At 34.7% G+C, this 25854-nt stretch overlaps 4 protein-coding genes across 5 annotated transcripts in view; 2 read left to right on the forward strand and 2 right to left on the reverse strand.

The window, feature by feature from the left end:
* The window catches only part of LOC145318426 (uncharacterized), a 24343-nt gene extending 22392 nt beyond the window's left edge, over positions 1-1951 (forward strand). The window contains exon 7 of the mRNA XM_080159711.1: positions 1256-1951. Coding sequence (XP_080015837.1) covers positions 1256-1322 — 67 coding nt within the window. The 3' untranslated portion in view covers positions 1323-1951. The remainder of the gene's footprint in view (positions 1-1255) is intronic.
* On the reverse strand, positions 1320-16725 carry LOC145316251 (peptidylglycine alpha-hydroxylating monooxygenase-like). Its single transcript, XM_080156671.1, has 7 exons — positions 16624-16725; positions 14958-15034; positions 14113-14361; positions 8795-9057; positions 5385-5550; positions 2365-2470; positions 1320-1995 (listed from the first exon to the last, which is right to left on the reverse strand). The coding sequence occupies exons 1-7, from the start codon at positions 16684-16686 to the stop codon at positions 1915-1917; spliced, it is 1005 nt and encodes a 334-aa protein (XP_080012797.1). The 5' UTR covers positions 16687-16725; the 3' UTR covers positions 1320-1914.
* A 2094-nt stretch (positions 16726-18819) lies between these two features.
* LOC145316252 (actin 205) lies at positions 18820-21536 on the reverse strand. Its single transcript, XM_080156673.1, has 3 exons — positions 21477-21536; positions 20698-20831; positions 18820-20040 (listed from the first exon to the last, which is right to left on the reverse strand). The coding sequence occupies exons 2-3, from the start codon at positions 20821-20823 to the stop codon at positions 19036-19038; spliced, it is 1131 nt and encodes a 376-aa protein (XP_080012799.1). The 5' UTR covers positions 20824-20831; positions 21477-21536; the 3' UTR covers positions 18820-19035.
* A 1696-nt stretch (positions 21537-23232) lies between these two features.
* Positions 23233-25854, forward strand: part of LOC145316261 (tryptophan--tRNA ligase, cytoplasmic-like) — a 309384-nt gene continuing 306762 nt past the window's right edge. For both annotated transcript variants that reach the window (XM_080156684.1, XM_080156685.1), the window contains exon 1: positions 23233-23256. The gene's annotated coding sequence lies outside the window, so the exon portion shown is untranslated. The remainder of the gene's footprint in view (positions 23257-25854) is intronic.

A 25854-nucleotide genomic window follows, 5' to 3' on the forward strand; every position in this document is an offset into this window, starting at 1 on the left:
GAAAGTTCAGAATACAGAACAAACAAAAGTTAAAGATAAAGTTAAAGTTTAATTTAAAGTTGCCGTCTTGATTACGCTCTTAATCTACTTAAGTGTATTATGGACCTTATTTTTCTTGTTGAATTACAAATATAATAAGTCCAGTGGCATGCAGAGGGTTTTAAAACCCTCCTCAAATTTAACGTGGGTGTAGTTTATCTAGTTGACACCCCGCTTGGCTATTTTAGGGGGTATTTCAGGGGGTTGTAGACCCTTGTCAAGAGGGAGGAAGACCTATAGGGGTGAACTCGCACCCCTACACCCCCTTCTGCACGCATCTGCTTACGTCACAGTATTTTTTCTATTGACAATTTTCAATCACAAGATATTTGTTTTGATTATTTTGTTTTAAAAATAGAAAAATAAACACGTCTCCCAGTTTGCCTTCTTTTTATGTATGTTGTATATATAAACAATTTATAAAAACATTCTACACATACATACATAGAGAAACTGGAGAAAAAGTGCCATAAATTTTATCTGTTTTCGCCAATCTTTTAAAATAAATACCTACTACTGTGTTACATAAACAAAGTAAGATATTTGCACATTATTCGTGTTTCAATGAAAAAAGTAAAATCAAAATCATCTAAAGAAAAAAATTATCAATATTTTACTCTAGTCAATAATTGTTTTTCTTAAGAAACCAGCGGTTGACCCCTGGCCTTTAAGACTTAGTAGAACATGTTGACAAATATGGCACAAAAATTTGAAAATTTTAGGAAAAGACAACTGCCATTAAAATTTTGATGAATCTCTTCAAAAAAAAAAAAGTAGGAAAAGTGGAAATTAAATTTTTTACAAAATAGCTATTTATCGCATCGTATTATGGACAGCTTTCCGCGGATATCAAAATGAAAAATTATAAGATTAAAGGGGTAGAATTTATTACCCTTGCTTAAATTTTTTTTTAAAAATCTAAAAAGGATATTTCCTATATAAGCGAACCAAATCAGACCAGAGAGTTCTTAGCGGATAAACAGGCTGGCACTGGGGGCACTAAAAAGATGACAGGGGGAAGTAAACCCGTCACCCTAAATCTTAATTTTTTTTAAATATAAGGTTTTCCAAAATATCGGTGATGAAAATATCACTTGGAAGGGTGGAGGTACTGTCCCTTAAAATAGAAAAAAATCTACCCTGGACCTATACGGATACGGATGTCTTTATATTTACAAATTTTGAGGCAATTAATGTTTTTTTTTATATATTTTAGGCTGAGAAAACCTGTACCTCGGCTTGTAAGAAGAAACTTGTATAAAATAAGAAGACGCTTAGTGTAAAACTCTAATAAATAATATATTTTTAGTAAATAAAGAAAATTAATCGGATAAATAAATCATCATCACATAGAATTTTTTTATAACACATATTTTTTTTTTATAAATGATATGAATAATATTAATCATGATTGTTATTGATCATAGTTTAATATCAGAACAATATTTTTTTCAAAGACATAAAGAAAAAAGTTTAATAAAAGTAAAAATAATGTTGTAAAATACAAATGTTGTTGGTTTTTGCTTTAGTAATAAAAAGGAAGATAATTTTGCCATTACTGTGAAGGAATGGTTGACTACAGCACTAGTTGTAGTTGTAGTATAGTAGAGTCAGATAGATGTTTATATTTCATTATAATGTGTCTGTGTAAGTCTGTGTATATATATGTGTGTGTGTGTGTTTAAATGTGTATATTTCAGGGCGCGGCAGCCGCGCCTCAGCCGCGAATAAGACTTAATTTTTTTAAAAATTTCACGAAAAGATGTACTGTCTGTTATGAACATGTTTAGACATTTAGAGGAATTTTAAAGTTATAATTAAATTTACACGCGGCTGACGTGTGGCTGCCGAGCCCTGGTATAAGTATGTGTGTATTTATAAAGTGGATGCTTCAACATCAGGAATATTGTTTAGACCTCCAGCATATCTGCCAGCCCAGGACCAGGAGGGGGGACCCTGAAAAATATGACATATTTATAATCTCCACTTCATAGTCTTCCTTTTATATAAGTAATATTATAGATGTGTTTGTGTGTCTGTCTGTACTGAAAGATCTCGCTAACCACTGAACCGATAAGGTTATCCTTCACAATATAGCTTCTCATAGATCCTAGGAAGGTTTACAACAATTTTGGGAGAGGGTACAATCACCTTCTCAAGAGAAATCATAACACCCCGTTATCTTTTCATTGATTACTCTCAAATATATCTCTTAAATTTTAATTGGAAAGAAGAAAAAAATCCAAATCAATTTCCAAAAAGTCCCCTAACCCAATGGAGAGTTCTAGTCATGCAAAGCACAGTGTTGAAACTAAAAATATTTACCCTGGTAAAGCAGGTGTTCGGTGTGACAGGCCTCTTGCCCCAGACCCAATACATCACGTAGAAGTTGCACATCTCGTCCTCAGCGGTTGTTCCAATATAGGTAGTCCTAAACAATAATGAAATCAAGGATGACAACATCCATAAGTAGCGAATTATAAAATATCATTTATCGTATTAGGGACAAAGAGTTTTAAAGAGCATTTGATGATGAGTTAAAATCAAGAATATAAATATATATATTGGAGAAAATAATCACGAAACGTTTATCACATATTTTTATATCTTTTTATTTCTATATTTTGTAGCATGACTCAAAGACAGAAGGGCAAATATATTAACATTCTGAATGCTTATAGGTATAGTGAATCTTCACAAAAAAATCAGTCGTTTATCTTGAAAAGCAGCTGAGAAAATCACATTCACAAACAGAGTGACTGACGGACGGACATTGAATTAAAGAGTAGATTCTCTACTAATAAAATCACATAATGCATAAACAATTACTCGTATAGATTTCATAAAAAAAAATTCATGATACATGGCTTTACATTTCTTTAAATCCCTGTTTTTATGGGCAATTTAGTTCTAAAATGAAAAGCTTTTCTTTAGCAAAGATATGGGTGTAAGTCTACATAAAACCAAAATTATATTTCTAAAAGAAATAATTTGATAACACTTAAGGCAGAAACAGGAGATCGTTTACATGTTTTTTATGGATATTAAGGTCATTAAAATAGTTTATACAAATCCCGTTTAAATTAAAGATAATTAAAATAGAGTTGAAATAATTGTGTCTAGTTCTTTTGCTCAAAAATATATCCTTTTATATAAAATAGTAAGGTTTTTTTGTCTTTAGTTTAAGATTTTAATAACTACTGAACCGATTGAGTTCTCCATTTTATGGAATTTTCACGTAGGTCCCGGTATGGTTTTACGCTATTTTATGTTCTGATTTAAGTCTTTGGCTGGTTTTCCCCTCTTTTTTTAAATATAGAGCATCTAGATGCTAGGGGCGCAGGAGCTAGTGAACAAAACAGTAACAAAGCAAGACAGTATGGAAAGCATACAAATCGTCTCATACCAATCAAAAGGTAGCGTCTCTCATAGAATAATGTAAAATATTGTAAATTGTCATTTGGCAATCAGAGATTACCTTTCTCAAAGATAAGTTGTATTGTAACGTTAAAAAATGTTTTAAGTTATGAATCAAGAAAATAATACGAAGAAAGGTGTAGTTGTAGCATTTTTGAAGGCTTCTGCCAGTGCCGTAAAATTTCTTGGTTATTTTTAAAATTAGGCTAAGTTAAACCAATTATAAGTTCGGTCATTCGCAGACCGGACCTATAACTTGGCTTTGAGTCTTATTTCCCACTTAATCCTAAAAATCTACTATTATCAGTACAAGTCTAGAAGTAAAAAATGTTATTATGCCTATCTTTAAATAGGTACAGGTATAGCCAATTTGTATGTGTTACTTAAATAATTAATATGGCTCTATTACATGATGAAAAAATTTGACGCATTATCTGGTTAAATGTTTTACAATGTTTTAAAACCAATATTTTGTGTGTGTGTAAGTGGGTAATTGTGTGTGTATGTATGTGTGTGTGTGTGTGTGTGTATGTAAATGAGTTGGTGTGTTTCTAAAATATTTTTCAGTGAAGCTGATTGAATGATAAGACGACCAGAGAAAACTTTGTTCCTTATCAAATCTTTACAATAAACCCTAATTTGTTTCATAAACTATACTGCTACGCCGCAGTAAGTAAATAAAAGGTAATTATTGAAAAATCTCTTTGGAAGGTATAGATGAAAATGATGTTTACAGCTCTACCAGTAAACCTTACCTTACCAAATAGGTTAAGATTTTACCAATAAGTGTAATGATTAATCTAAAAAACTATAGTTTGTTATTTATTGCTTTCTTTGTGACAGGGCCAAAAGCTAGAGGCTGCTTTTCTTTTTATAACAGTATTAGAATGTCTATCCTTGTGTATATCGAAGGATCTAGCCAACCGCTAAACCGATATGGTTCTCCTTTACAGTAAAATTTTTTTTCAGGTAAGGTCTATAACTATTTTTGGGAGTGTTATGACGTCATACGAGAGAAACTTCCCCTAGAAATAATGACCCCCGCCACAAATATTTTTACTCTATATATTTTAAAAATATAATTAAAGTCAAACGTCGATTTCCCTCCCCCATCCGTCAATTGCTTGTAGGGCCTCTAGGGGCGTAGCCGCTAGTAAATATATATAGAAATGAGGAGATTAAGAACTATAAAAGAAATTAATTTCTAAGATAGAAGACTAAATTGCTTTATAATCTGTTTTCTTGTGGAAGATATTCGATCTTTTTGATTTCTTCACATTAAAAAATACAAAGTTAAACGATGTTGGTCTGTTTGTCCTTTTGTCTAAATAAATCTGCTGGATAAATTAAGCTCTGCTCATAAAGTTTTTCTTGAGGGAGGGGGGAAGCACCTTTTAGAAAAATCTACTTATCCATCCCACCACAACTCCTAAAAAAAAGGGTGGAGGGAACTAAAAAACCAATATAACTTTTTTCTTAAAATTTAATTTAATAGCCAATTAATTACTTTATACAGCTGTGTTGTGTTAAGCCTATTTTTTTTTCTTGCAGCCACTAATTTTATTTTGCAACACTAATCACGAAATTGTAAATTATATTCAAAGTTTTCTATTGTAGTAGCTTATTTATAAATTTATGAATTATCAACCTAAATTTGGTTGAACGCGAGACTTACAGGAAGAATTTAAGCCACTCAAAGCCGCAGCCACCCGCAGCTACACAGAAATCCACCCTCACCCGAAGCAAACAATTATAATTAACCCATATTCATTCTCTAAGCCACATTAAACTAAATATTCAGCCGTAGACGTACAGCTAAAAATGCGCCTTCATAATCCTTATATTTATCGGTTTACCATGGTATAGTTTGAAAAAAGACACAATTTGTAACAATATAGGGAAAAATAATAAAAGAAACTGTTTCCTACCTGTCCCTGTGGTTGACCATGGTACACCTGGCCGCCACGGTGTCGCCCTGCTTGATCTCCATGTCCTTCTCAATGGGGTAGAACATCTGGGGCTTCTGCGGGTCCATCTTGCCAATAAGCTCCCACTCACCTCTGTGTCTCACTCTCCATCCAGATACAACCTTGCCTTAAATAATTTAATTTATTATTACCTGGATCTTACACCAGATTTTCATGTACTCTAATAAACTTTAGCCCCTCTACCCCAACCCTTCTTCTCCTACTGAATAAGCGAGCTGATCAATAAATGAGATCCATGTTACCAACCTTAATTGGCGACAATTTTTTCTTGTCATTATATCCATTCTGAAATATATCAAATAACGAATGTTTATGAGAACTTAATGGACTGGACACACAGACTACTCAAGTAAATCAGCTTTAACCATCAATTAATTAATTGAAATAATTTTGTGATTTTTGCTGTTTTGGATTTTTTTTTCTTAGTAGTAAAAACAATCTATTTTTCTACCCCCAAACTTTCTTTTCGATTTATTTTTCTTGTTGTTTATACATTTTTCGTGAAATATATAGAATTATTTAAATAAAAAAAATTTACTTTTAAATAGTAATTAATTTCTCACTTTACTGCCGTATCGTTATCTTCCTTTCTAATTCTTTATCTCACCCTTTCTTTTAATAAGCTTTACAATTGGATGTAATCGTCCTTGTTTTATGGCAATAAAGAAGCACCAGTTTCTTCAGGGATCCAAAAGGATAAGACAATGGATTATAAATTTATGTACAATTACATCCCCCAAAATTACCCCTTCTGTAGATTAAAATTAGCCGTTAAAATGTTTGGACATTGAACTTAATGAACCGACCAATCAAAATTCGATAAAAATAAGTCCCCAAGGTTGTTAAGCAAACGAATAAGAAAAATTAATATAAAACTTTGGGGACTAGGATAATGAACAGCACAATGTCCCTTTCCTCCTAGATTTTTCTTAAAGCAAGACCCTGACCTGGAAATATGCTTTTGTGTGTGAGAATCTTTTTATATCTCCGGATATTTCTCTGCTTGACGCACAATATATAATACTAGAGGCTTCACTGTTACCCTCTAGTGACTGGGGGGGAAAGATTTTTTATTCAAGTATATTTTTGCTACATTATACTATAAGGTCAATTAAATATTCTGTGAATTTCGGTCCCTTGAAGCTAACAAAACTGGTTTGAATCATTTTTCATTTTATTACCCGCGAAAAGCTTTCGATAATATGATGCGATAAATAACTATTAATGTTCTTTTTTTCTTTTAAACAGATAAAGGAAACTAAGGATAAAGTGTTCACCTCAATAGCTGCACGAATAAACGGATTGCTTGACTTATGAAGCTAAAGATCTCGGAAATTGATGATTAAAATTGATTGCGAGCATAATGCATATCTTTGGGAGGTTTTAAGCTATTTTTTCGTTAACCTCCTAGAGGGAAGGGTGCGAAGCAACTAGTAGATAGAAAGGAATATAAAAGTTTTTGGAAACCCTAACTTCTAGGATAGGAAGAATTTGGCCTATTATTATCTTCAAAATCGAAATTTTACTGGTGAGAGGTTTCGTGATTTCCAGGATGAAATAAAATTGGTTGAACCCAAGCCAAATTGACCATAGTTATATACTTGAGAGAACTATTGTCCTAATGTTTAGTATTGCAATGTAAGCCATCATTTACACGCGAAATTTATTGGATGAATTTGGCACAACTACCAAAGTAGAGAACCAACAATCATTTCACAATTGGCCGGATGTTAAAAAAGTTATTTATTTAATTTTATCACAATCTGGAAAAAGAAGGATGTTTGTCTGTCTGTCTTTCTGTATAGTGTTTGTAAAAAAATATAATGAACAGTTAAACTAGACCAATGTGAATTTATTCTTTAGGGAAGCTTAGTGTATGCCAATGTCAGGTTTTTAGATATTTTGGATAGGTTAGGTAAAGCGTTCAGACAAGAGAAACCCCCATAGATAGAATTTCTGATCTACTCGATCTATTCTAAGTTGTGTGTGTTTGTAATTCCTTAAGATCTCGTTAAAGGCAGACTGATAGTTACAAATGTTTCAGGGAAGTTGGGTAATGGTCTGGGAGAGAGGAAACACCCAACTAAAAAGAGTTATAGTTTTCTCGTATTCATTCGAATCCGGTGGATAGGAACCGGTTCTCATCCATACGAAAAAACTATGTAATCATCGTATTATATCCAGCTTTCTACGAATATAAAAATGTACAATCATAAGATGAAAACCAGTTTTTTTAACCGGTGCCTTCGGCACCTCGTGGCTAAAAAAACTAGTTTTAATCTCATAATTGTACATTCTATATCCGAGGAAAGCCGTTTATAATACGATGCGAGATACAATTAAAAACTTAAAAAGTTATAGTATAGCTTTCCTACTTAAACTAAGTTTTGTAAATATAGGACCCAGCGTGTTATCTCATTTTGTATCCCTCTTACCAATGGATGTATAATATTTGTGGATATTATGACAGGAGAAAAATTGTCGTCAATTTAGCTTGCTAATATGGAACTCATTTAACAGTCAGTTTGTTCATCCCAAGGATGGGAGGGGATGAGGTGAAGGTTGTGGAAGGGGGGAATCGTTTTGTTAAGCCTACTGCGTGTTTCACTTTATTAGAGTTTATGAAAATCTGATGTAACATCCAAGAAATAATATATCTATTCTCTTCGCCATTATTTGAGAAACTTTTCTCCAAGTAAAGAGAACAAATATTTACTTTAACTATAAAAATTTAACTTGTTAAAATAATCCTATTATATTTAAGTAGAACTTTGTTTAGAATATTTTTACATAAAATCAATATTTTGAACTAAATAATATATCTTTTAAAACTTTTAATATTTATTTCGCGCATCGTATTATAAACATCTTTCCGCGGATATAAAAGGTACAATTACAGGATCATAACCAGTTTTTTTAGCCCCGAGATGCAGAAGTCACGGGCTAAAAAACTGGTTTTAATCTTATTATTGTACATTTTAATATTCCTAGAAAACTGGATATAATACAAAGCTAGACATAATTTTTCCGTATGGATGAGAACCGGTTCTAATCCACCGGATACTTATCGGTTTCAAATGAATTCGAGATTAGTTATTTCTTTCATCGTATTATAAACGGCTTTTCGCGGATATAGAATGTACAATTATAAGATTAAAACCAGTTTTTTAGCCCCGAAGTGCCGAATGCACGGGTTAAAAAAACTGGTTTTAATCTTATGATTGTACATTTTTATATTCGTAGAAAGCTGGATATAATACGATGCTAGACATGGTTTTTCGTATGGATGAGAACCGGTTTCTATCCACCGGATTCAAATGAATACAAGAAAAAATTTTAAATAATCTTACCAAGCTTATGAGTGTGTGTTCTGAAGGCGAATGGATGCATGGTTCTTGGGTCCTCCATCTCGCAGCTGGTCTCAAAATACGTAGTGGAGTGGGGCAGCGCAAAGCCTCCAGTGCCCATCAGCAGGACGCCAGCGGTCTTGGGCTGCTCTGTCTCTGTGTACTCGAGGAAGACGCCGCTGTCATCGCCAGAGCTGGGGATGTGGTCGAGATGCCCGTAGTGTACTTGTAGCACTAGGTATTTGATGTTAGAGTCAGCGCCAACTCTAAAATACATTTTAGGTATTATGTTAAAATAATTTTATATCTTTTATGTAGTCTTAAACAAAATATATCAATCATAAAGTAAAGTTAAATGATTGTGTTTTGATCAAACGTTCTTTGTTTTAATTAGGTAATTGTTAGTAAATATAAAACAAAACAAACTAACATTTAGACTGAAAGCTACAAGTGCAACATAACTTAAAATTTAAAATATTTGTTAGGAAATGTTATTAGTCAGGGGAATATTCTTGAATATAGACAGTACAACAAGCAATAAGGTAAATAAAAATATCATTAATATTTCTACGCAATTTCTGTTTTTGGTAAAGTGGTGAAGTAAAACACACAATTTACTCATTCAACATATTAAAGGACGTCTGGTTTTTGTCTGACATGGTTTTTTTTGCAGAGAAAATCAGAATTACATGGGATTACACATCAAGTTTTTTCCTGCAAGCCATTTTATACGAATGGCTATAATATATAGATTTCTAACATGGACATCAGTTATTGGTCAGTTAGTTCATACAGTAGAAGGGGAGGGGACTCATCGTACTTAATCTGGTGTAAAATCTAAGTAATAATAATACCATTTTTTTATACTTGATTATTTTTTTGTTACAATTACTTTGATTCTCAATGAATGACGATTATGTGCAATGAAAACAAACATGGTAGAATAGCAATGCTGTAAATTATTATCATATTATTACTTGGATGTTACACCAGATTATAATGTTCTCTAATAAAGTGAAAATCACAGCGTGCTAAAATAACGATTGTTAAAGATTAATCCTACATTTAATTTTAAAATGAAAGAAAATATCAAGAAAAGTAGAACAAACTCAAATATTTCAATGGATTTTTTTTTAAATCAGCTTTATATCTACAATACAAGCCAAAGAAATCACGTTTTCCTTCGTCGTTCATAAAATTTTCAAATAATGAAATTACCAACACGTTAAATTTGTAGAAACTAAAATATAAGAGACATCAGTGAAATTTAACAACATTTGAGATTATTAAAACTATTCTTAGTTGAACCAGATTTTTTCATAAAATGTTCTTTGAAAGACGACATTTTAGAATGTCTGACAAGAAAAAAAATCCGTAAAAATATGTTTTCATAAAGATGAAGGAATATAGTTATAAAATAATGTAAATAGAAAATAGAATATCACGTCAATTTATATACATTCATATATAAAATAGGTACATTTGTTCATCTGTATAGAAAAATACTTGACTTATCAGACACCTTTTCTGATTGGGATATTTTCTTTAGATAAGATTAGTATTTGTCCGAAGTCGTTTCATAATCACATTTTTCATAACAGTATTTGATCTGTGCATCTTATCATAGTAAGAAGAAAATTTAGTGATATTAACAAAAAATATAATGACTTTAGTAATGGATATAGACTGAATTCTGGTCACTTCCCCCAGTTCAGGGGGTTTGGGTGGGGCTAACAATCCTTCCCTAGAAAAAAACCTGCTCACGTTCAATCTGCACAAAGTAAAGACCAATTTAACTTTGGGCTCGGGAACGAAGTAGAGGTTGGAAACAACAATATGATGTTTGGCTGGGAAACCGCTAAAGGACCAGTCAGGCGGATGATTCTGAATTCCCGCAGACCAGCAAAAATTTGCACCTGGAATGTTCGGACAATGTTTCAGTCAGGCCAGACAGAAAACATTTGCCGAGAAATGCTTAAAGCCAAGGTTGATATCCTGGCTATCACCGAATCAAGGTGGACAAATAATGGAGAGTTTAAACATCATTCTGGCTTGAAAATACTTTACTCAGGCCATATGAATGAGGATCTAGGACATAACCAAGGGGTGGCTCTTATGCTGACCAAGCAAGCAGAGCAGGCCATGATCAGTTGGCAACCCCATGGTCCAAGAATCATGGAGGCTTACTTCAAATCCTCAGATAAAAACATCAATCTGAGAATAATAGTAGCATATGCTCCTACAGAACAAGCAGATACAGAGGTCAAAAACGAATTTTATGACCAGCTTGACTCTGTATTTAAGAATGGTCATAAAGAAAAGGACCTGACCATGCTCCTAGGTGATTTCAATGCTCAAGTGGGGAGTAATAATGAGAATTTAGAAGAAGTCATGGGCAGATATGGCCTAGGCTTAAGTAATGGCAAGGAAAATGACAATGGTGATAGACTTGTAAGTTTTTGTACTGAAAACAAACTTGTCATTGGTGGAACCATCTTTAAACACAAGAAGATTCATACTGCCACCTGGAGATCACCAGATCAAAGAACCTTTAATCAGATAGATCACATCTGTATATCTAGACGTTTTAAAGGTTCTCTCCTTGATGTCAGGGTTGAAAGAGGACCTGATGTTAATTCAGACCATTATCTTCTATCTTCTAAAGTTCGGCTTAGATTTAAAAAGCAGGACACAAAGCCTAACCCCAGGAAAAAGTATAATTTAACAACCCTTGAAAACTCTGAAAAGCTACAAGAGTTTAAGCTCACTCTAAAGAACAGATTTGAGTTGTTGACTCTTCAAGAGGATGATGGAGTTGAAGATATTTGGCAAGGTATCAAAAAAGTTTATAATGATACTAGCCAAGAAAAATTAGGTTTTAAAAAGGCTAACCAAAAGCCGTGGATCACTCAAAGATCCATTGATCTCATGGATCAAAGAAGAGAGGTAAGACAAAAGACACTCTCCAGAAACTCTCCAGAAGATAAAGACCTGTATAAAATGCTCAGCAGGGAAATCCAAAGAAGTGTCAGAATTGACAAAAAAGAACACTTGGAAAACCTTGCTATGCAAGCAGAAAATGCTTTTAATCAAAATAGAATGAAAGATGTCTATGAGATTACTAAGAGCATTGCAGGTAAAGTACACAAATCAGGATCACACATCAGGGACAAGGATGGTTCACTCCTTAAAACTGATGAAGATATTCTAAATAGATGGGCAGAGCACTTCACTGAACTGCTGAATCTTCCAGTTCCAGAGGAAGAAACTGAGATTCCACCCTCAGATGCACTTGACATTGACTGTCGAGCGCCAAATCTATTGGAAATCAAGGAGGCCATTAAAAGTTTGAAAAATAACAAGGCCGCTGGACCTGATAACATCCCAGCTGAGGTCATAAAAGCAGACCTAGATACATCTGCTGAGGCATTCCTACCTCTGATCACAAAGATATGGAATGATGAGTTATGCCCAGAGGACTGGAAGAATGGACATATCTCAATACTAGCCAAAAAAGGAGACTTGACCCAATGTGGAAACTACAGAGGGATAATGCTCCTTTCAGTACCTGGCCGTATCCTTAGTAAGATTCTTCTTAATAGAATAAAGAAGAAGGTTAATGAAAAGCTAAGACCTAATCAGGCTGGATTTAGACCAAACCGTTCCACTATTGATCAGATAACCTCTCTAAGAATCATCATAGAGCAATCCAAGGAATGGAACTCTGAGCTTTTTGTAAACTTCATTGACTACAAAAAAGCATTTGATTCTTTAGACAGAAGATCTCTCTGGAAAATCTGCCGACACTATGGCATTCCAGAAAAGATAATCAATATCATTAAAGCTATCTATCATAAAGGAGGTGGAAATGTAATGTATAAAGGTAAACTATCAACCTTTTTTGAGATTGTAACAGGCGTCAGACAAGGATGCCTTCTTTCTCCCTTCCTTTTCCTCCTTGCCATTGACTGGATCATGAAGAACTGTGAAAGTAATGATGGCATTCGTTGGGAGCTATTTGGCAATCCCAAATATTTAGGAGATCTGGACTTTGCTGATGATATCGCTTTGTTAACAAGCAATAGAAGTCAAATGCAAAGAAGGACTAACAGGATAGCTGAAACTTCCAAGAAAGTTGGACTAGAAATAAATGTTCCTAAAACCAAAATACTCAGATTAAATGCAAATTCCCAAGAACCAATTACTATTGGAGACCAAATTCTTGAGGATGTAGATTGTTTTGAGTATCTTGGAAGTAAAATTGATGAAGCTGGAGGCACTTTAACAGATGTTAAAGCTAGAATTAACAAATCTAGGACAGCCTTTGCCAGCCTGAACAAAATTTGGAATTCCAACAACATCTCCATAAAGACCAAGTTAAGACTGTTCAAGTCAAATGTTCTCTCTGTTTTGCTGTATGGGGCTGAAACTTGGTTCCTAAACACAGCAGTGGTCTCCAAGCTACAGACATATGTCAATAAATGTCTAAGGAGAATCCACAAGATCTTTTGGCCAAATAAGATCACAAATGCTGAGCTTCTAGAGCGCAGTGATATGTCAGACATTAAACTGACAATAAAACAGAGAAAATGGAGATGGCTGGGGCACACTCTAAGGAAAGGGCATGATGATATAACCAATCAAGCCTTGACTTGGAACCCCCACGTAGGAAAGAGGAAACCAGGTAGACCAAAAACAACCTGGAGGAGGGAACTCTTAAGTGAACTGAAAGAAAAGAAAATTCCATCTTTCAGCAATGCCTCAAAACGTGCCCAAAAAAAGGAAGATTGGAGAACCATTGTGCATGGCCTACGTTCTGCCGAGAACTAAAAGGCAATGAATGGATATAGAATACTTGTATACGTTGTCAGGGGAAAATTTGTCATCAGTTTAAGTTGCTAATATGAAAATCATTTATTGGTCAGCTCGTTCATCCAATAGGATGGGATAAAGGGGGTGGATGGGAGTATCATTGCTTTGGCCAGCTCTAAGTTAATCAAGGCACATGAAAATATGTTGCAACATCCAAGTAATAATATATCTATAATACAAAGTAGAACGATGTCTGTCTGTCTGTTTGTCTGTTTGTTTGTAGCGAAGGATCTCGCTAACCGCTGAACCGATCGGGTTCTCCTTAACAGGGTAGATTCTCATATGTCCTGGGAAGGTTTATAACTATTTTGGGGGAGGGTACCACCACCCTCCCTAGAGAAATTAATTTTTTTTTAAATTTCTCAATTTTAGAAAGAGAGTTCAACGAAAAACAAACGAAAAACAAACGTCGATTAATAAAGTATATCATCTAAAGTACAAAATCCAACCTGAATCCAACTCCCTCTGGGAGGTGCAGTTCCGGAGCGTCCATACCCCACGCATAGATGATCTGGTCGCCAGAGGCACAGGGCCTGCTGGACTCCAGTCCGGGCTGTTTCACAGACATCTCTCCGCAGTTCCATACGGGTTGACTGGAGCCAGGCTCCTCGCAGCCGAAGACAAGCATGTGATGGGCCGTCATCATAGTCGCGTTGGGGCGGAACCCGGTGATGAAGTACGTGTCATCGGTATCCAATCTTAACAAAAAAGATTTGGAAAAAAGAACGACCAAGAACACTTTTAAAATGCGAATCTTAAATAAAACATAAATGGACAAACGGACATAGTAAGTGATGTTTCAGTTTAGCTAGTTTGCATTAAAAAAAAGATTTTGTATCTATATCATTATTCTTATTAAATGTGATCTATGAGCTAAGCATCTATTTGCATTGCTCATATGAATATTATGACAAGAAAAAAGGGAGATGTAATTGTAAAAGTGTGAGTTTTAAGGCTTAAAAACACTAGTAGAACGATAATATTTACTAAATATTTTTCACTATTATTTTTGTCTATAGTTCTTTTCAATAAGGAATACACATATTTAGTGAATATTATCGTTCTACAATCTTAAACCTTTACGGAATTTTAGCACAACCTACCTCCCCCGTTGTCGTCAATTTAGTTTGCTAACATGCCAGAAAGGGGTAAATCTGTTGCATGGAGGGTACCGTTATTTTAGCCAGCTACATGTTTCACTTTATACGAGTATATGATAATCTGATGTAAGAACCAAGTAATAATAAATCCATTGCTCTGCAGGTATTTGCATGTATTATGATGTTATAAATACCTTATTGGCGTACAGAGATATGTCTCTTCTAATTCAGGTGTCACCTTTGGCATAAGCAGAGGGAACTCATCTTTATCCTAAATATTTATAGTATTATTATTATGCCCCTAGAAACCTCTAGCGGTACGTAAAATCTGTTTAATCCTTGTCAAGATCAGCTGTTTACCAAAAATATCTATAAATATAGCTTTTAGTTGTATTTTTTGGCGATTTCTTTAAGAAGGTTGGTTGTACCCTCCCCCAAAATAGTTATAAATCTGCCGAGGACCTTTGATAAGCTACACTGTAAAGGAGAACCGTAATGGTTCAGCGGTTAGCAAGATCCTTCAGTACACACAGATCATGTCTATCATCTATTACAAGGTTTTAACAAGGATAAAATTAGTATATGGCATTAGCAGAGGGAACTCATCCTAATCCTGAATTATTAAAATAATTATCATATTTAACATCAAAGTAAAAGTATAGAGGTGGGATAAATAAGTGTATGTTTACGGACTGTCGCTACAATAGAGCAGACAGCAATTTGCTAGCAGACGAAAGTTGTTTGGGTTATACATCTATACTTATATATTTATTTATTTAAGGATAAGATTAAGCTTAGGCATTAACAGATGCAAGTTATCCTTATCCTAAATTATGAAAATATTATCATATCTAACAAGGATAAGATTCAGCTTGTCCTTAATTATTTTAATATTATCATATATCTTTTCTGTAAATCACTTTGTCTTTCCATACGCAAATCCGTAAGGCTATAATTTAAATGTTATTTCCCTGCTGCTACTTAAGGCAGACGGCTACCAATTAGCATTCAATATACAAAACTCCCTTAGTAAGTCAGCCATACTCTTACAGACATTCAAATATTAGGAGGGAAATCTGATTTATTTAGCTGTTAACAAAGATTGACAGCAGTTTTTTCTTTTGTTTTGCAGCAAGTCTGTCCGTCAGTCTGTCTGGAGAAATCTAAACTTCACTGGGAATTGGATTGTGGACTGAAGATATATAACTAAATCTTGCAATGAAGATTTGGCTGAACAATAAAAATCTCCTATCTATGAGATTCATTACCTATTTATCTTGTCATCCTTGTTTTGTATCAAATTAGATACTAATGTCTTAATGTAATTTAGATAAAATGTGCGATTTGAGATTTTAGCAAATGCAACTTATTTGCTATAAAGTTAACGTTAAACTGGGTTTGGCTGTAAACAGAATATAATGATCTCTTTTAATACGTAATTGAAAATTAATTTAAAACATGATTTTTTTAATTTAAAGGCTCATGTCACCTTTCTGTGTACGAGCTTAAATTAAAATCAATGAATTGCACAAAATAATCATCGATATTTTAAAAGTAATTGACAGATGCTAATCTATGTATAATAGGTATTAATATTTTACTTTTTTATAAAAATCATTAAATTGAGGTTAATAACATTATATATCCTTTCTATTATGAAAAATTTAAACAAACAAAGCAAATATAGTTATAATTTATATCTTTATAACAGTAATTTTTCCATATGGAGCATAACAAAGTTTTAAAACATTTAAGCAATGTATTTTTACATAAAAAGGTGGTAGAAACGTTCTTATTTTCACAAATATCAAAGGCTCTAGAAGCCTTTAAATAAGTCATTTTTCAAATTAAAGTATCCACCTGTTGAAATGCCGTAATGGCTGGAATGAAAATTGTGGCGGCTAGCCATAACAGTTGATTCATTTCTACTGATGGAACTCACGTCCTCAAAATCGATATTCCATCCTCTCTCTCTCTCTCTCTCTCTCTCTCTCTCTCTCTCTCTCTCTCTCTCTCTCTCTCTCTCTCTCTCTCTCTCTCTCTCTTCAAAACTCTTATTGTACCTCAATACCTCTTTTCCTCTCACATTTTATTTTACCTTTCATTCTCTTTGTATTTACCTTTCGGTCTCTCTCCCATCCTCTTTCTCTCTTTTTTTGTTCTCTCTCTCTCCAACCATCACTATGATTTGATATTTGTTAAAACACAAAACCTAAATAACTTAGGAAGTAAGGATGATACAATGGACGATTAAATCACTGTACGTAAGTTAAAATTAGTGGTTGAAAAATTTGGATACTGTAAGATGTACAATCTATTGACGATTTAATAATGAACAACCCCTGAAAAAAAAACTTGTATATTATGTAATTGGATGATTGCTAAGTAAAATCTGAATACGCCTTCAATAGAATTTGCAGGTTTAAGGCTATTTTTGATGGACATTTTGGCAACTATTGAAACTAAAAATACTCTTTTCCAATTAAAAAAGAAATAATTAAAAGCCAAGTTTTGGTCTATAGTGATTTATCTTTTATTACCTTAACAAACAACGTCACTATTAATAGGAAACTTATAGATTCATTATAAGTAGTGAAACTGCTCTAAAATTCATTTTTGTCTGTCAGTCAGAGAGTAATGCTGTGGGAGAAATCTGGTTTTCTCGGCTGCTATTGAAGGTACACAGATGAAATTGTTATTCCTATGATAGGCGGCCATGTATTATACATTTGTTTGACCGTCTGTCTATCAGAAATGCTTCAAAAAACAAATGCTTATTTTTTAAACGTTTTTGAGATTTTCTCTGGGTTTTTACATATTCTCTCACTTTTCTTTGTTGTGACCACTGAACATCTGCCACATAACTCACTTTATCTGTTTATCCATTTCATGTATTGTTGTGCTACATATGGATGTTGTCTTCTTTGTATTATATTAATTTCGTCTTATATATTTATTTGTATAGTAAATAAAACAAATATATTGTACAAGGATGACATCATCTATAAAAGCGAAATTCAACTAATCAGAATATTTTGTTTTACGGGGACTGTCAACACCACCTTGATCAAGAAATTATTAAGAACTGACTTCCCTATTTTACAAATTATGAGTGTGAAGTAACTATACTTTCAAAACTATGATATTAGGCCAAATCCTAAATTTTCTATACTAATTTTAGTATACAAGTTTTGAAAGCCTTAAATACATGACAAGACAATGCAAGGATCAGTAAAATAAATCTAATATGAACGGAAGATCGGAGACACTAAAAAAATTCTCAAAAAGTTTGGTCACGTTGCACTTGCTTGATTTAAATTTTTAGAAAAAAAAATATTAGAATTTGATATACATTTATATATTTGTTGATATTTTTATGTTTTTTGTAAACCCCATCAATATATATTTTTATGTTTTGGTACACCCCTTCAGTATGTGTTTAATGTTTGTCTAGCAGATTAGACTATTGTATATTGCAGACAGTAGAGAAATACAGGGTGTGTTAAGAACAAGTTCTGTTTACTTATCTTCTTCCGAGAAGACCTGCCCTGCGAGCGTATTTATATTTAAACTGTAGTTGCTAGACAGGATTTAGGCTAGTTACGCTACTTTGCATTGTATTATTTTTGTTGTTAAATATTGTGAATAAACATATGATTTGATTTTTGGTAAAAGATTGGATTCTTTTTTTAAAATACAAACCGAAAGAAATCCGCATTTTTAAGCCTACTTAACCCACCCTATCAGTGTAATGGGATGGGCTAGGGGGCAATGCAGCAACACCCCCAACTAAAGTTGTTCGGATGTTGAATATGTATTGTCAAAATTCTGTAGTATTTGGTTCCCTTTTTCAAACCACCTGTGTTATATTCTATAGCGTAGCAGCTCTATAACCTGCTACTTTGAAGCTATGCCTTCCTACAATTAATCTTGTCCAACCGGACGTTTCCACATTTCTCAAGGCCGCCCAACTACAAAACCATGGTATGGTATATCAAAAAAAAGATTTTTTTTAAAATTCTGTTATTATTTGTCAAAGATATAAAAAAGATAATATTATATATATAATCTTTTATTTTCTAATTAGCACAAGCTACATGTTCAAACAAAGTTATCACAAATTGAAAAGCACCATTTTGCAATACTCTCAATCACAAGGTTTAGTAGTCTAGGAGGGAAGATCAGGATGGTGTGTCCAGCCTTCTACACTCATAAACCAGACACAAAAATAACAAATAAAACTGGCAGTCAACAAAATAAACAATTGTACATTTAAAAGCATTTTCTGTGGACAATTCCGGGTCCGGATTCGTCATACTCCTGCTTGGAGATCCACATCTGCTGGAAGGTGGAGAGGGAGGCCAAGATGGAGCCACCGATCCAGACGGAGTACTTCCTCTCAGGGGGAGCAATAATCTTGATCTTGATGGTGGATGGGGCCAGGGCGGTGATCTCCTTCTGCATACGGTCAGCAATACCGGGGTACATGGTGGTACCACCAGACAGGACAGTGTTGGCATACAAATCCTTTCTGATATCAACATCACACTTCATGATGGAGTTGTACACAGTCTCGTGGATGCCACAGGACTCCATACCCAGGAAGGAAGGCTGGAAGAGGGCCTCGGGGCAACGGAATCTCTCGTTACCGATGGTGATGACCTGACCGTCGGGAAGCTCATAGGACTTCTCCAGAGAAGTGGAGGCGGCAGCAGTGGCCATCTCCTGTTCAAAGTCCAGGGCGACATAGCACAGCTTCTCCTTGATGTCACGGACAATCTCGCGCTCAGCGGTGGTGGTGAAAGAGTAGCCACGCTCGGTTAGGATCTTCATCAGGTAGTCAGTGAGGTCACGGCCAGCCAGGTCAAGACGGAGGATGGCGTGGGGCAGGGCATAACCCTCATAGATGGGGACAGTGTGGGACACACCATCTCCAGAATCCAGGACAATACCAGTAGTACGACCAGAAGCATACAGAGACAGGACAGCCTGGATGGCAACATACATAGCGGGAGAGTTGAAGGTCTCAAACATGATCTGGGTCATCTTCTCCCTGTTGGCCTTGGGGTTGAGGGGGGCCTCAGTGAGGAGGATGGGGTGCTCCTCAGGGGCAACACGGAGCTCGTTGTAGAAGGTGTGGTGCCAGATCTTCTCCATGTCGTCCCAGTTGGTGATGATACCGTGCTCAATGGGATACTTGAGGGTGAGGATACCTCTCTTGCTCTGGGCTTCATCTCCAACATAGGAATCCTTTTGGCCCATACCGACCATCACGCCCTAAATAATATAAAAGTTATTACCAAAATTTCAAAATATTTGATCATAGGAAAAATGCATTGTAAAAAAATAATAATAAGAGTGTTTTATTGCGAGTAAACTGTAATTAATACACCAGTCTTATTTATAGAATTAATATAATCTTGTAATATTAGGTTACATTCATTTTTATGTAATAATATATTATTTATACGTCTTTTAATCCTTACTTTATTTGGAAACTTACACATATAAACATATATATTTAAATAACTTTCAAGAATCCATACTATTTTAGCTAAAAGTTAGGTTTCATTTGAAACAATTAACAAAATTCTGTAAAAATTTCGAAGGCTAGGGTTTCCTAAATCATAAATATTTATGCAATTGTATAGAAAATCCTAAATCCTTTAATATCCAAGCAAGCTTTTACCAAAAACTATCTAGATTCTGCTAGGCAGCGCAAGTTTTGTAGAATATGTTTTATTGGTGCTTTTATTTGGGGGTGGGGATATCCTTCCCAAAAAATAGTTGCAAACCTGCCCAGGACCTATGAGAAGTTACACTGTAAAAGAAGAACCGTATTGGTTCAGCGGATAGCGAGATCTTTCGGTACAAACAGAGACACAGAGATCCTGTTACTTTATTATAAGGATTAGAGTGCAAGCTTGTTGTTACCTGATGCCTGGGACGGCCAACAATGGAGGGGAATACAGCTCTGGGAGCATCATCTCCAGCAAAGCCAGCTTTGCACATACCAGATCCATTGTCAACTACAAGAGCGGCTACCTCGTCGTCACACATGATGAGTTCTACAACAATCAGGTATTTAAATATTTTTTTATAACGATAGAATAGTTCGAGTCGTTATATAATACTAATTAACTTATTATTTTTACAAAATAGCCAAACGGCAATTAGCGTACAACTACGATCGAAAATGGTACTTTTTTAGCCATTTATTAATTAAAGTTAGTACAATTCCGACTAAATCCAAAAAGACAAATAAAATCCTTTTTATTTTGAAACTATCTATCATAGCGTTTATAAAAGTCCGAGGAATATGTTACTATAACTACTAACTTTATCTAAGATAAAAAAAAGATAAAAGCTAAAACACTAAGATTTGAAATAAGATCGAATTACTTGTAACCGAAAATTTATTCTATATTTAAAGAAATGATATAAGCCATGCCAAGCTATATAAATGAATATATTATTACTAGGATGTTACACCAAATTTTCAAGTTCTCTTATAAAGTGAAACTCGCAGAGGGCTAAAACAATGATACCCCACACAACCTTTTCACCCCATCCCCTACCCTCATACTGGATGAACGAACTGAACAATAAGCAATGTTCATGATAACAACCTAGAATGACGACAAAATTTCCCCTATCAATATCTCCACGTATATTCTATATCCATTAAGCCAAGCTAAACTAATTATTTCTACCTGTGACTTTGTTCTGTTGGAGTACTAATGCTACTGTGGCTTCTACCCAACCTGGCCAAGTATTTAAACATATTTCATGCAGGGGGGAAGGGGGGGCTTTTTATGAACACTCCATATAAAAGGAGGTAAGGTAGTCTGGGTGTAAGGCTAAGCTGGCTAGGTGTAGTAGGTGTAGCTACGGGCAGTAAGAGGCTCCTTGAAAAGATGCGTCGGCCCATACAGGTGACAGCTTTCTATATCACAATTCAATAAGAGTCCCCTTGCCATAGAGGTGTGAATTCACATTCGTAAAAAAAATATTTTTTTTAAATTGCAAAATTTTAATACAGTTACGCATTCCTCATCATACTCAATTTTGAACTAACAGTTTTTTAAATTTAACGTAGCATCTTCAATATAATGTTTCTGAAGGGAGTACGTATAAATTAAGCGTCCTTTATTTGATGTAATTAAACTTAAGATAAAGATCAAATTTTGGTTTAACATTCTGATGAAAAAAATAATCTTCGGTTGTTCATGTTCGTTTGTCCTATTGTTTGATTTGTTGTGCTAATTTTTTTTTGTAAATGCTGATATCCTTGTTTAATACTGTTTTGGCGAATAAGGTATGACATTAAAGCTGATGTGATGAAACACCGATGATATTTTGCTGCCTCCTACTCCTGAAGTTTAGATCCCCTCGTTATTATTTACTTTTATTTGCGAAATTTGTACTGATGTACGTTTTTTAATTTTAATAGCAAAGCCATTATAAAACTTGAACATGTCTGTAACGATTCCTAACAATTTTCCTAAAAGGAATACCGCTTAAATGTTAGTTCCTTTTACATTAATAATCTTTAACAAATTACTTTAAATTTTTAAGGGTGGTGTAAAAATTTACAGTGTTAATTTCAAGGCAATTTCCTGTGCACGTCCCTGCTTATGGGTATGATTTTTTTTGTTATATTTTTCCAGCTACTTAATATAAATCTTGTAAATGTACACATAAAAGCTTGAGGTAGCCATTCTTAAGACTGTCCCATCCCAAAGAGGGAGGGGAAACTGTGCTGTTTACTAAACTAGTCCCTAAAGTTTTATGATAATGTTTTCTTATTCGTTGGTTTAACAACTCTGGGGACTTTCATTGATTGGTTGTTCCTTAAGTTGAGTTTCCAAACGTTTCAAAAACCATTTATATACAGAAGGGGTAATTTTGTGTATTATCGTTGGGGTCGTACATCAATTTATCGCCCTCTGTCTAATCCCTTTATATCCCTGACCTTTTGAAATATTTATGTTGATCCTTTACTGTGCTTCATGTAAACAAAACAGGTGGCAAAGAGCCTTCCCCCCTCCCGGTGGCTGTCAGGCTGCAGGTGCTTTCTATTTTTCTTGGACAAATCTCAGCAAACTCAAGAAAAGTCCATAAAAGGACTTTTAGAAGGAAAGTAAAATGTTGTTTATATAAATAGGTGAAAAGATCCCTAATTAACACTCTAAATTCTTAAAGACCTTAAAATTTAATTTGAAAAATATAAAATATGTGAATATCTATTAATTATCTATTATGACAGGCATTAAGTATACATAAATGTCTTGGCCCAAAACAGGTGCAACTCTTTAACATACACCGCTAGGACTTCTAGAAAAGGTCGTGCAATCAAACATTTGGTTGTCTGTTGTGGTTACTTAACCTAGTACTATGTCCCCGGGTGTTTGGACATTGAAGAAGTAAAGGAGAGATTTGGCTTCCCTTAGTTATTGCACCTGACGTTATTGCTTGATTCACTTCTACAAGAGATGCGATTGATAATGAGTATTTTTTACTTGAAATATATTTCGGAATGATTAACCCTTAACAGTCGGGCCCCTTGCCGCACCTTAATCAGTCGGGGGGGGGGGGGGCGTTCAACGCCCCCTCCCCCATATTATCTCAGTTCCTATTAGAGCTAGAGGGCTAATTTTTTTTGTGTAAGTCCCCTGTGTTATGATGAATTTCCGACCTTAAGTAAGTCAAAGTCAATTTTCGCTTCCTTCACCCTTTTATTTAACAACCTTTGTTTTTAGGTCCTTTTTTACTTAAAAATTTCAAACGGCTGTAATTTTCTTATTTTAGAAGCTAGAAGAACAATTTTTTTGCAGAAAATGTTTATCTTTATGTAAATGTTATATTTGAAATGTCAAAATATAAATTTCAGCGGCCGCAGCTGTACTTGGCAGCTGCCAGCCGCCGCAGTCGGCGGTCGGCGGGAAAACGGCGGTGGATCTTTATGAAATTTTAATACGTTATGTAGACATGTAAGAAAAGCTTAAATTTAAAATTTGAAGTCTCTAAGTCAAAAATTGAGGCCACAGGAGCCTTTTAAAGATTTCTGGAGACCTGGAGGATCAGGACCTGCAGGATCATACCTGGAACCTGAAATTGACTTGAACACCTGTATTTCATATAAGGATGTACTACTAGAGGATATTTTAGTATTTTGGCAAGATAAAATACTTTGTTTAAGTCAAAAAAATATTTTTGCTCTTTACCTGGATGACCCTGCCAGGTTTGCTGGCATCCTGTGCCCGCCAGGATGGAGATATTCAAAAAATTCCAACTCTCAGTTATGTGTCATACCCAAACTTAAAAAGTCACGCAGTTTGGGCTCTTTATCTTTCACACACAGAAAATGAGATAGAAAAAAACGGATGGGGGGGCGTTCAACGCCCCCCCCCCCCCCCGACCATTAAGGGTTAAGTAGACTTTTTCCTGTTAAATTGGGTTGAGAAAGATTTCTAACTGAAATAATTTTTTTTTTTTTAAGGACAACAGCCTCGCCCGTATGAGGTAATTGATACGTAATTAAAACATAAATCTAGGCGTTTTTTCATTTAGATTGTTAGGGAAAATATATATTTAGGTAAGCTTTTAAGGGCTCGTTGAAATGAAAGGACTTTACCTTAAAAGGGAACTTTACTTTCCATTCCACGTCATAAGTAAGAAAAGAGATAGCTGTATGTGTGTGTCTGAAGAACTCGCGGAAAATCCCCTAAAAAAGTTATGCCCATATTTGGTCATAATATTTGAGGCGCCTTTCTCAATCTTGTAGTGATATTTACATTATTCAAAGCAAAGTTTTTCTACAGTTAGAGTCGTTCTGAGCGACGGAACGTCAATATGTACGGTTGTCAGTAAGAGATGGCTGTAAAAGGTTATTTATTCATATTGGCTTTTGCCTCTTGGGGGCTATAGGTGAATGACACTTCGTGTTCAAGGTTTTTCCACACCACCTTTAACATACTCTGCGTGTGAATTGCAGTGTAACACGCTCAATCGCCCGGGGTATTAAGTAAGGTAATATGCTAAAGGCAACCCTCTATCGTTGATTTCACGAACTTTGTCTGGACGTCCTAGCTGTGCTGAACGGACATGGCAGCTGTATGAACCATTTTCAACGTCTTTATTTTTGACGCGGTGTTAGGTCGAAACTCGATCCCACCACCACCCCGACAACGAACAGATGCGATAGGTGTAAAGCCAAGGTCGCGGACATGTTAGATTCACTTAACGATTCAAAAATTTTGCTGATGATTTGGAGCATAAAGTAAAGTTTATTTCTAATATAAGTATCATTTTATTTAAATATTCTAATATTGTTTCCTAGAACGATAAGAAACAAATAAACCAAAATTTCGATAGGGTGTTTTAAAAAAAACCAATCGCTTCACTCTTTTCAATATAAACCCTACAGTTTTGGTCAAAAACTAACAAAAAATGACCCAAATCATGTCCAAGCAATGACAATGAGAAAACACTATTGAATTTTGATTTCTACTCACCTTTCCTGAGCACTACAGCTTGAATCCTAGCCCTTGTGAAAAATTTGTCTCTACGTCATGTAACGATTCCCACAACGATTCTAACGAATTTACACAAACTTTTGATTAGACTGCTAAATACTTTTTTATTCTCTATGTTTCCTCGTTCGTCCGACTGTCTGAATTGTTAAGCTTCGCTTTAATGAATGCTGCCATCATTGTTTTGTTTAACTTTAGTTTGAGCTCAGCCTAGAACTTTCCTAAAGTAAACAAACATCTAGATAGGCAAATAATTTCCATATATGGAGATGATCAGATAGTTATATTGTAATAATACTTAATATGAGAGCTGGGCACTGCAGCCGCGCCTGAGCCGCCTACAGGCCTCAGGGAAATTACCCTTTACAATTTAAAAATCAGGTGGAAGTCTAAACCTGGCCCAAATATGGCAATCCTTCTTTCAAAAAAGATTTCAATGCATCTAAACGGATTTCAATTTGTGGTTTTGTCGCGGCTTGCGCGCGGCTGCCGATCTCTTCTTAATTTGGATGATTTCTATATATAACAAGGATGACAACATCCATAAAAGCGAAGC

Source organism: Acartia tonsa, chromosome 4 (assembly GCF_053477335.1).
Source record: "Acartia tonsa isolate MP-2025a chromosome 4, ASM5347733v1, whole genome shotgun sequence".
Taxonomy (NCBI): Eukaryota; Metazoa; Arthropoda; class Copepoda; order Calanoida; family Acartiidae; genus Acartia; species Acartia tonsa.